The 12,818-nt window shown below is 36.8% G+C and overlaps 1 protein-coding gene across 8 annotated transcripts in view; it reads left to right on the plus strand.

Annotated features, from left to right (window-relative positions):
* Nucleotides 1-12,818, plus strand: part of LOC131694102 (axotactin) — a 147,694-nt gene that overhangs the window by 98,986 nt on the left and 35,890 nt on the right. For all 8 annotated transcript variants that reach the window (XM_058982486.1, XM_058982493.1, XM_058982490.1 and 5 more), the window contains 3 exons: nt 777-912; nt 11,472-11,756; nt 11,821-12,545. In XM_058982486.1, the coding sequence (XP_058838469.1) occupies nt 777-912; nt 11,472-11,756; nt 11,821-12,545 (1,146 nt within the window). The remainder of the gene's footprint in view (nt 1-776; nt 913-11,471; nt 11,757-11,820; nt 12,546-12,818) is intronic.

Raw genomic sequence — 12,818 nt, forward strand, 5'->3', positions numbered from 1 at the left:
GAGTACCGCTTCCCTCCGACCACTTAGAATAAAGGCATACACGTACGAACCTGCTAGTGGCACATATATAAACATACTTCACACATGGCACCCACAGGCTGGTTCGGTTGGACGAAGGTACGTCCTGTCCTTCAGTCAAGTCTAACCGTAGGTTCCGTGCATAAGTATACACTAGGGCAAATGCTGCCTGTCTAATCCCACCGGATCAGTTCCATGCTGCACACGGGAGTTGGATGTTGTTATTCTAGCTTAGCTTCGTTCTAGGTTAAAATAATGATGGAAACAAAATTTCGGGCACTTCCAATTTATTTTGACTATTACAATACTATGTTATAATAATAGGAGAGAGACTACAGCGCACTGCTTTTTGCTTGAATTTAAAAGTTTTTAACAAGAGATCTTAAAAATGACACTAATTTATTAGACTTAATAGTTATATGGTCGGTGTTATGTCAGACCGAACTAAGACAGAAAATATCGAAAATTGAAATAATGGTAACACTAGATAATGCATTTATTCAGCTGCATTCAACTTTTGCCAGATTTTTAAAATATATAAAAAATGTTATAGTAAGCAAGAATTATATCAAAAATTTATTTCGAATTATAGCGCAAAGAATGCTGCAATTGTCACTTAGTCCGGTCTTAACACCGACCATATAATGATTGTGTGCTTCGACTAAACCAGTAATCGTTGCTATTGTCATCAAATATTTCCATAGAATCCACTTTCCCTCCACATTCCATCAATAATCTCGTGCCACATTCTTCTGCAGGTCCGAATCGACGTTCATGGTGCCCGGCTGATTGCCCGTGTCGACAACCACAAGGAGGAAGTCTACCTGAAGGGATTGAACCACGAAACAAACTACGGCGTTTCGATCAACCTGATGTCGGTGGTGCTCGTCGGTGGTAAGTCAAACATGAACCAGTTAAAAGTAGGGTAAATTTATGAATGGTTTGTGGACATTCATGGCTGGGATAGAGCTATCAAAATTTCTGTCCCTATAGGACGAGAGGACAATTTATTCCTATCGTCAACTTTATAATGGCTACCGACGTAGTTATCGTCGTCTCTGGCGTGTGTTGCCTTCAATCGGTTCATCAAAGTATCTGCCATCACTGGGTGTGGCATAATTTTGGTCGTCACTTGTATCGTTGTGAGGGGATGTGTCTTTAAACTTATGGCGGTTGGGATGTTCAAAACTAACCGTCTAATTGACTACAAACTTCATAATTATTTCTCAGGTACATCCAGTACTTTTTGAATCGATTTTTTGGTCGGATTCAGTGCAATGAGTTAAGGAAAAAAAAAATGATTCCCATGGCACGATCCTCACATGCAATAAAATATTTCAGACTGTGCAATGCCTCCTCATCATTTTTTGATGAGAAGGGATCACAAAAGAATAGAGTTAATAGCAACGGCAAAAAAATAAAATGTTACCAGAAAAACTTTTACGACCCCATCCATGAGAAATACTACTTCGTATGCCGTCGAAACTGCTAAGTTGCGTGATCGAAGCTCTCCACGTTAGAAAATCCAAAGAAAATTAGCAACTGACTAGCTTCTTTATTTATTGTTACAGATTTGACTCGTGTGCGTTCGTGGCACCAGGTTGCTTTGCTTCATTTTGTATATAAACAAAATAATTCATAACTGGAGAAAAGTTTGAGTTTTGCCATTCTCATATAGAAAGGTCAGTTCGTCGAGAACCGAAAATTTCTGTGTGTATGTATGTGTGTATGAATGCATGTGAAAAAAAATGTTTCCTCTGTTTTTCAGAGATGGCTGAAACGATTTGCACAAAGTTAGACTCAAATGAAACGTGCAACCTTCTCATCGACTGCTATTGATTTTTTATCAATCGGAGTTCCGGTTCCGGAGTTACGCGTTGAAGAGTATGGCGACACAGTAATATAAACTGTTACCACCTTCATATCAAAATAATGCAAAATTTCTTAGAATTAAAAATCAAAATGAATTTTGATGCCTACAACGGTTTCGTGACTTTTTCTATACATAAACGGTTTTGTGGGGTACATTTGTACCCTAGAACTAAAATCGCACTAATATGGCTAATCCTTATTGGATTCATAATTAAATTGGATAGTTTTTTTTTCTAATATCATTCGTAAAATATCCTGTTCAAAATCATTCGTGTTTTGTCTATTTTATTATGTACTATTTAATTTATTATGGAACAAGTCAAAGGGTCAAACTTTTTTTACCAATTTCTTTCCAATGGCTTTACTCTAAAAATGACAAATTCTACAAAAAAATGTTGTAGGAGTAATTTGCAAGAAATTAGTCAAATTTTTGAATAAAAATATTGAAAAAATTCTTCATTGACTCCTACACTGAAAAAAATGATTTTAAAAGTTTAAAGTCGATTTACAAAAAACCTCATCTTTGATTTGGATAAAATTTTGTAATTATGTTCCCTAACTACCGTCAAAAATTCAAGTTGGGCACTTTCAAGGAGAAAAAGTTATTTGATAAAACTTTTTCTTGTTCAAGCTGATTTTTTTCAGTGTATTTTTATTCAGCCCAGGGTTTCAAAACTATTTTTCCTTGAAAACGGTGGGGTCAAGAAACAGGAAAAGCCTTTTTTCACAATGAAAGGTGCTTCTCTCGCATTGCTAGAAGCTGCTCAATTTTTATCTTCCAATGCTCAATACAATTCTACTAGAATATTAACAATAGTCCAATTGCGTGGAAAATGTAGCCAAAAGACAGTCTAAATTGATAAGTTTTCTCAATTTTCAATAATATTGCAACATAACAAAGATATAAGAAAAATTCATTTTCCGTCGTAAACGTAAACTGTTCCTGGCAGCACTGCTCCATCGGAATCCAATCAGACTAATTGCAATAACTTCAGTTCTAGAGCTAGTCCTTGTAACTATTAATAATCAAATGAAAGGTATCAGTCACATTTATTAGCCATACTTGTTTTTGTGAGCAAATTTTGCCTTAATCAAAAGTTTTTAGCTGTTTAAAAAAAGTTGTTGTCCACAAACAACACGAGCATGAATGGGTTAACCAAAATACTGAGGCGGGTCAAGATTCCAGAATCAAGAGTTCAGTGTCGAGAATACAGAATCCAGAGTTCATTCCGCAGCGATCAGAATCCAGAGTCTCGAATCCAGAGGTCCGAGTGCAGAGTTCAGAGTCCAGAGCGCAGAACAGGGTTATATTCACAGATTTGGCATTTTGATGCAAAATTTTGCAGATTTTCACATATTTTTGGAAATATTGTGATTTTTCACAGATGTTTTGGAAATTTATTTCAGATTTGAACAGATTTTCTTCTTGTTTTAGTCATCACAGATGGTGAAAAGATTTTTTTGGCCGAAACACAAATTTCGATGTGGCATCCCTGGCGCAGAGTTCAGAGCCCAGAGTTCAGATACCATAGCCCATAGTCCATAACCTATAGTTCAGAGCCCAGAAACCAGAATCTAGAGTTCTTATCCCAAAATACAGAGCCCAGAGTCCTCACCACATAATCCAGAGCCCTGAGCCTAAATTCAAGAGCCCCTAACCCAAAATAATGAGACCAGAGTTTAGAGTCCAGAATCCAGAGCTCAGAATTGATAATCAAGAGTTTAGATTCTCTAGCCCAGCGACCAGAACCCAGAGTCCCGAGGAGAGAGCCCAGAGTCCGGAATCCAGAATCCAGAACCCCGAGTGCAGAGTGCATTGTCCAGAGTGCACAGTTCAGAGTTCAAAGTCCAGAATCAAGACCCAGCGCCCATAGCTCAGAGACCACAGTCTACAGTCCACAGTCCATAGCACAGAATCTCGAGGCGAGAGCTCAAAATCCAGAGTTAAGAATGCAGAGTCCAGAGAATAGAGTCGGGACTCCTGGGTCCAGAGTTCAGAGCACAGAGTCCTCAACCCAAATTACTGTGGCCAGAGTCCAGAGCTCTGAAACCATAATCCAAAGCTTGAAGCACTAAACCCATAATACTGAGGTAAAAGTTCAGACTCCAGAGCACAGAGCTCAGAACCCAGAGGCCAGAATCCAGAGTCTATAACACAGAATCTCGAGGCGAGAGCCCGGAATCCAGAACTCAGCGTGAAGAGTGCAGCATCCAGAGTTCAAAGTCCAGAATCTAGAGCTCAGAGTCCAGAGACGAGCATTCTGAGACCAGAGTTCAGAGTGCAGAGTCCACAACCCAAAATACTGAGCTCAGTGTCTCGAGTTCAGAGCCCAGAGTCCAGAGCCCAGAGACCAGAATCTAGAGTCCCGAGGAGAGAGCCCACAGTCCAGAATCCAGAGACCCGTGTGCAGAGCCCAAAGTTCAGAGTCTAGAATTCAGATTTCAGAGTGAAGGATCAAGACCAGAGCCCATGGTTCAGAGTCCAAAGTGCATAGTACAAAAATTCGAGGCCAGCGCCAAGAGTCCATCATCCAGCGATGAGAGTGAAGAATCTAGAATCTAAAGTTCAGTGTCCATAGTCCAGAGATCAGAACCCAGTATCCAGGGTCTCGAATCCAGAGTCCCAAGTGCAGATTCCAGAGTTCAGAGTCCAGGCTTCAGAGTCTAGAGTTCGGATTCCAGAGTCCAGAATCAAGACCCCAGAGACCATAGTTCAGAGTCCAGAGTCCATAGCACTGGATACCGAACCTGGTGTCCAGAATCTAGCGTGAAGAGTGCAGAGTCCAGAGTTCACAGTCTAGAATCTAGACTGACTGGATATTTTCGTAATGGTCTTGACGAGTAGGTGCCAGAAATTTAGGTCTGGTCCAAGATGGCGATTTCCGGACGTAAATTATTACGATTACAATTCAGATTGTTCATCTTTGTACAGCACTTGATACTGTTTAACTTTGATTTATAGAATTGATCCATAATGATAATTTTACTAGAACCGCTCTTTACAACTGTTCGTTACTGACACTTTTTGCAGGCTGCTAGCAGTTGGGAAATTGGATTCTGAGAGTTTAGTTTTCAATAAAAAATACATTGAAAAAAAAATCAAAAAATAATTTTTGACGGTAGTTAGGTAACATAATTACCTATCTTGGAACAAAATTTCATCCAAATCAAAGATAGGTTTTTTTGTAAATCGACTTCAATTTTTAAAATAAATTTTTTTCAGTGTAGGAGTTGATAAAGAATTTTTTCAATTTTTTATTCAAAAATTTGACTAATTTCGTGAAAATCACACCCACAACATTTTTTGTAGGATTTGTCATTTTTAGACTACAGCCATTTGAAAAAAATAGTGAAAAAAGTTTGACCCTTTTCAAAAGACAGTCTAGATCATTTTTGGAAAAACAAAGTATGTAAAGTGGCTTCTCGTGTACAGAAAGTTTCACTAAAATCTGACAGGGTGCTGCCAACATATGTTCGAGTTGGCGCGAAATTCGTCTGCTTGCTTTGTATGACTTTAACAATTACTGCTATCTTATATATTTCTCCCGAAGGCAGCGTCGCACAGAGGAGTAATTGGGGTCGAATCCTGGCCAAAATTATTTGCTGTTGCAATTGTTGTTATTATGTCTTAATATGATATAAAAATAGACAATTACTAGTTTTTGGAACAATTTGGCATCTACCCAACTACCAGTGCAGAGGCCAATTTTCTATTATCTTTCGAATACTAGTAATTTCTAGGTGATCTTTGTGAATACATTTGTTTTTCCAGTTGCATAAACATTTGATCAGTGGGAAAGGGAGAAGAAAAGGGACGCCTGTGCATATTTTCTTAGAGATACATTTTGGCAAACGTAGTATTTGGCCCTAAAGCATTTCGGTGTACCTCAAATTAGTAAAAATTTCAATATTTTCAAATCGCTTGGGATTGGTGGATCGGACAAGATCGGAAGAGTTCAAATATTTTTTGTATAGCTGAAATCTTTTTTTGTAATACTGCTTCAGCAACTTTGCCGGATCTAGCCGTATAATGTAACTTTTTTATCATTCAAATTTGGAATAAATTTCTTAAAAAAGGTATTTTTTAAAGTTGGTGTAATACACAGCAAGTCTACTTTTTTTAGTTAGTTTTAAGCTGAAGTTAAACAAACGGTTGTGTTGAGCTACGTTTGTAATAATATTGTCCTATTTAATACAGTCATCATCACTAGAAAGCGATTTTGCTGAATATATAATAAAAACGATTAAAATATCCCTTAAAATATCACTATTGAGCATACATGCAAAAATTCTTTAACAATTTTTAATATACTTCTAAATTTGCCTCGTTGTACAATAGGTTCTTAGGTATGTGAAAAAAAAATTAAACAAAACAAAAAATAGAAAAAAATATTTTGGTTATTGGCCAAGAATTTGTTCTAGTTACTCCTCTGTGCGCCGTCGTAAGTAGGCACTGCATCAAATGGTGATCTGAAACATATCAGTTTGGCATGATGTTACTAATGGCAGCAAACAGTAGATTTTCTCAGCAATTTGGTTTTCTGTGGTGATCATTTAATGATTCGTGTTTTTAATGCCGATCAACAAAAAGTTACGTAGCCTGGTATGATCCCCTAACCTATACAAAAGACAAAACACTCCGCTCTCTCCTGTGATGCTACTTCATTGATAGATGTTACCTAGCCCAAGAGAAGTGGTCTAATTACCCTTCAAGCAGCAGTGGGCGACGCAGCTAATGGCACTCCACCAAAAAAGCAGATCTCCACGTGAAGCAATAAATCTCAAACGCATCATCCGACGGACACTCATTTCATTTATGCCATTTTATTTACACTCTAAAAATATTAAAAAGGCCACTGACACAATTAAATTCGATGTCAATATAATAAAAAAAATATGGATAAAGTCCAAGGGGTCAGTTGAGCTAACGCATTGAGTCATTTCAAATAAACTAAATTCATAGAAAAACGCACATATTCGTAAACTTATCGATTATTCAATTAGTAAGTTAGAAATCGAACATCCCTAAAAAGTATCCAATACACAAAGCGTGACAGACGGAGTTCCCCCTTTTCAACTCGCAACTTCATCGGCCAGGTATAGAGCAGAAGAAGCAGTGAGCTATTTTGTCATCGCTTGCCGTCGGAAATTGACTGCTCTAGCAGAGCTGTCAGAATAAGTCATGAAGTTTCCCAGTAAAGCTCAGCCGGAATTGAACTGGAATTCTGGCTGGTTCCAGTTCGCACACGGGCTCCAGTGACACAACCGGTTCTAACTAGAATCGGTTGTGTCACTGGAGCCGGAATACGAACTGGAACCAGCCAGAGTTCCGGTTCATTTCCGGCTGAGCTTAACTGGGTTATCACCGAAGCCATAAGCACAGGAGCCAACTGGCAGGATACCTATACATACATACTCATATTGCGAACCTTGTGGCACTGGACGAGACGATTGGTTGCTAAAGTTGCAGGCCATCCGGTGTGCACCATATGAGCATCCGGCACGATGACCGACGACGGCTGCTGATACGGACGATAGATAGAGGTAGCAAAGATGAAGATGCACCCAAATTGGGTCGGACACCGGAAGATTTACGGTATTGATGGAAATTCATAAAGCTATTGCTCAGATTGTGCTTTATTACCACCAGTTTGCTCCTGGGTTATGTTTGGTCATGATGGGACGCTTTAAGGAGTGTTGGGTGCTAGTTCCCTGCAGTCGTAGTTGATTGAAGGAACCAACTCTGGCAGGGCAGGTAATCTGTATTAATCGAGCTGTCCGGTCAGTGTGGTTCAATTGACCTGGGACGGATATGGAGCAATAAATGGAATAGGCAGGAGATGAGATATATACAATTTAATAATAGGAAATATTTGCCCATCGTTTACAGGAGATGAACCCATTCGTATGCCAGATTGATTATGTAGATTTGGTCTAACTGCTCGGAATAGATACGAAGGTAGTTTATTGTTTCCACGCCATCAAAAATGCATCGCGGTAATACCTCCATTCGTGAGCGAACGATGCTAAAGGGGATCCTGAACACAAACTTGTCTATCATCAATAAGATTACAATTATCCGACCGATCAGAGCAGGACAGGCGTAAGGATTCAAATTTATATTTTGCATATTTACTTTCTATGTCCGTCTTTTCCAACACCAATCAATTTAACACAAGCGTCCCTTCATACGGTTTCAAGAATAAGACTATCTAATCTAATTCGTTACAACAAAGAGCCTTTCAGGTACTAAGCTGCAACTCATCCGAAGACAAAGTAGTTCTGCCTACATGTGCATTGTGTACCTTGTTCTAGAGCAGTCTGAACAAGTCGCTCTTAGGCAAATAAGCTCTTAATTGAAAACTTCCGAGTAACTTATAGAGGGGATAAACTGATTACACTGTAACACAACACCACACCGGAACGATGGCCCATGTATAGCCTTTTGCTAAAGGAAACGAAATGCCTCTGAAGGAGCTTGAGATGCCTTCGGAATAGACAGATCGTCCGTTAACGCTAGGCACGTGAGAAAATCTAGCCACTTTCTCAAGAGTCGGTTCAGACGAGGGGAGATTTTCAAAAATACTCAGGCCGTAAGAAGGACCCGAAAATGAATGATGAGATTAAACAGGGCGATCAGTTGAGTCGTTGTACTTGTAATAATGAAATATTTTCATTATTTTAAAGAAAACGGTGTTTTAGTTTGTCTTCATCTTGTGAAGCATGGATTTATAATTTATAATTGAATATTATCCTCTCGTAATAAATCCAACAAATGCGGCTTTGTCACCTTCCTCACGTGGAATCATCAAGACAAACGTAATCAATCAATACAGCAGAAGAAATTTTCAAAATTTATTTCTAAATGATGTTGTGGACGCACAAAGTGGACCATGTCATTTTGACAGAAGCCAACTGGATAAAAAATAGTGTCAGATTGACTCAACCGATTTCAATAAAATCCAATAAAAGACGAAGACTATTTTTAAGGATTCTGGAATCTAAAACAAGAAATTATAATTTCTTTACAACGTGTTGTAATTAATAGTAAAAATAATTTGCTTTTCGGTATGTTTATCTATATATATATATATATATATATATATATATATATATATATATATATATATATATATATATATATATATATATATATATATATATATATATATATATATATATATATATATATATATATATATATATATATATATATATATATATATATATATATATATATATATATATATATATATATATATATATATATATATATATATATATATATATATATATATATATATATATATATATATATATATATATATATATATAGGGTGTTTGGTTCATGGTTAAGAATCTCTCGGGGGTGATAGACTGCCATATTTGGAGAAAAAAATTGTTCTACACATACCATCAAATCTCAACCGTTACAGAGTTATTGAACTTTATGTGTAAAAAACTTATTTGTCTTAAAATACCTTTAACTTCAAAAGTATACTTTTTTTTTCTAAAATTTTATTTTTAAGCTCAATATAATAAACATAGCGGAGCTGACATTACATTTGTTTGAATTCACTGTTAATTTATGTATATATATATATATAGGTTCAGTGATGCTGGGCGTCCATTTACGGCCAATGTAGACATAGTTTCGATACGCCGTGTATTGAGTTGTCAGTCGGTGCCTGTCAAAGAGATCAAATTTTGAGATCAATTTCTTTAAGGAATCTGCATATTTCGGTGATGTATTCAAAGTAAAGTATACTTTGTATTTTAAATCTTTTATTTTCATTCGAAAGGTCAGAAAATTTCCAATTCAATGGTGTTCTCATATCTTTTAAGTAATTAGTTTTAATTACCTTTTAGCTGTAAAGTAGTTAAAAGTTAGTGTTTTTGAGGAGGTTTTTGCTAATTTTCTCGAAATAATTAAGTATGATTATAGCAATATCCATTATCCAAAAGTTGGGTTTTAGGACGATTCATAATTTGTTCTTGGACATCATACAGGTATACCTCGATTTAACATACTCACGATTTAACATACCCTCGATTTAACATATTTCGATTTAACGTAATTTTTACCTCGATTTAACATACATGCAAAAAATTTTAATGTCAATATTACTAAAACGAAATGTTAAGAATCAATATCAATTTTATTCTATGATCCACTTCCAATGCTTAAAGAAACATAATTTGTTTTCGTTTTTTCGCTAGATTATGTTTAAGATTCTGAGATACGAAAACATTCTCGATTTGGTTGTTTTTTTGTCTGCAAGTAGAACTCCTGTGCTTACAAAACTTCGTGACTAGTCGTTTGCTCGTCAACTCAAGTAGTGTTCTCTTTTTGAATTCTGCGATTATCTGACGGACAGGTTGGTCTACCAAGATAAAGATGAGACAAAATAGAAACACAAATTTTCTTACTTACTAAAATTAGGCATTGTGCTCTTCATGCACACAAAGGTTAATCCAACTTTGTTGACTACTCTTATAAGTTATCCTGAATTCTGAGAAAATTTTGCAACGAACTTACTTTATGAAATGAATAGCTGTTAGAATTGACGAATACTTGGCAAGGTTAAGATAAATATGTTGTTTATGTTCAGAAGAGCAATCTTATTGCTTAATTGTGAATATGTGGTTTCTATGTCACTGTTAGGTGGATATAATCAGTAATATCCTCGAAAATATTTCGCGTGATGAATAAAAAAATAATTCTATTCGAAAACAAATATTTCTTTTGTGTTTCGATTTTACATAAAATTCGATTTAACATACATGATTGAATCGGAAAATGTATGTTAAATCGAGGTATACCTATATATATATATATATATATATATATATATATATATATATATATATATATATATATATATATATATATATATATATATATATATATATATATATATATATATATATATATATATATATATATATATATATATATATATATATATATATATATATATATATATATATATATATATATATATATATATATAAAAGTCAATGTATATATGTATTTGATTTATGGACTCCCAATTTATATATAGTAGGCATTGGTTATGGAGCATGTTTGTGTGCTATTGGTTGGGGATTATCTGTCCGCCAGATGGCACTTCGGAACAAATTGTGTGTTTCCTCCTATTTCGTTGAAAATCGCAGCAACGCGCGATGAGTATTAGCTAGTATATTATAAAAATCTGAAGTTGGAAGTATTAAACCAGTAATTTCTCACTCTGCTATATGTCCCTCTATGAAAAAAAAATGGATGAAAACCTATTTTTCTTCTTTAAGGAGAAAATTGGGTAAAACTTCATTTACGCATAAAGGGCACAAAACATATAATTAAATTAGTTATGAAATATTCGTTTCGGCTTCGTCTCATCAAAATCCGTCACTAACTCAGTGACAGTGACAGACACAACGTGTGTTCCTAAGCAAACGCCTAGTCAAGCGTGATGTCCCTCAAAGGGTTTGCTCAATAACACAAGTTGTGTCTCCGTTTTTTATATTGATGTAAAAAGATATTGTTACCATTTCTAATTCTCGATTTATCGTTCCAACAGGATTAAGCTCGGAGGAAAAACTTCACGGCGTCAAGTATATCATCGAATCATTTGTCGGCTGTATTCGCAACGTGGTCCTTAGCTCGGGGAAAGCTGCTTCCGATGTACTGCCCATCACGCCACTGATAGCCACAAAACACGAGAACGTGAAGGAAGGCTGTCGGAACAAGTGCCACTCCAGGCAGAACCTTTGCTTTGCCAGTTCCCGCTGCATCAATCACTACTACGATATCTCGTGCGACTGCTTCGGGACCAAGTACGAGGGTGAACACTGTGATATCTATAGTAAGTTGGTAAATGATGAGGAAACGATTTGTTCCTATTAAACGTCTGTCTTTCTTCCACACAGCCGGTACAGTATTAACACAACGAGGTTCCAGTTACGTATCCTACCGGATCTACGATTGGAAGGATCGGATCCATGCGCCCGTCACCAGAATCAGTATGCTTTTCAAAACTAACTTCGACGATTCGGCACTGTTCTACGCAAGCGGAGAGTCACTAAAGCCGCAGTACATAGCCGTTTCAATTAAAAATCATTCGGCATACATCGAAATGGACTTTGGAGATGGCGTTATGACGGCGGTACTCGGCCAGGATCTCACCAAACACTACTGGCACAATCTGACGATCTTCCATGACCACAGTCAGGTCATGGCAAAACTAGATGACCACATGAAAATTATGCCAATTCCAGGCGAAATCCACAACCTATTGTTCGATCCGGAGATTTACTTCGGCGGTGGACCTAATCTGTCGAAGCGGAAGGGGCTCGCATCCAACAACAATTTTGTTGGTTCGTTAAAGTATGTATTCTACAATGACGTTTCCGTCCTGTTCGAGCTGAAAAAGGGTAATCCCAAAGTGCACTACATTGGTACGCTGCAGGAGGAATTCCAGGAAACCGAGGTGGACGTTATTCCGATCACATTTTCCTACGCCAAGTCCCACATCTGGTGGCCGATGAGCAACGAGGATGTGCTCAATCTTAAGTTCGACTTCAAAAGTAGTAAAGCTACGGCCGTACTCGCGTACAGCGAGGTGAAAACTAGTGAAGGACAAGGTTTCTGGGAGGTAGGTATTGCCAATGCCATATGTGTCATTTCAAATACGTTAAGTAATTATGTATTAATAGAATACCGGGGTGATAGTCCCCCACGGTGGAAGTATTTCGTATTGACACGTTACGATAAACTATAACATATAGCACAAATCAACAAGTTTGATGTTATAAGGATTTTCGGTTATTGCTATACGGTTCGGTTTGAAGAAATAGTGAAACAATTTCTGACAACCACTAAATACTGGTCGCAGTGGTTCGTTTCCAACAAAAAAAAATTCATGCAG

This window comes from Topomyia yanbarensis, chromosome 3 (assembly GCF_030247195.1).
Source record: "Topomyia yanbarensis strain Yona2022 chromosome 3, ASM3024719v1, whole genome shotgun sequence".
In the NCBI taxonomy this organism is placed as follows: Eukaryota; Metazoa; Arthropoda; class Insecta; order Diptera; family Culicidae; genus Topomyia; species Topomyia yanbarensis.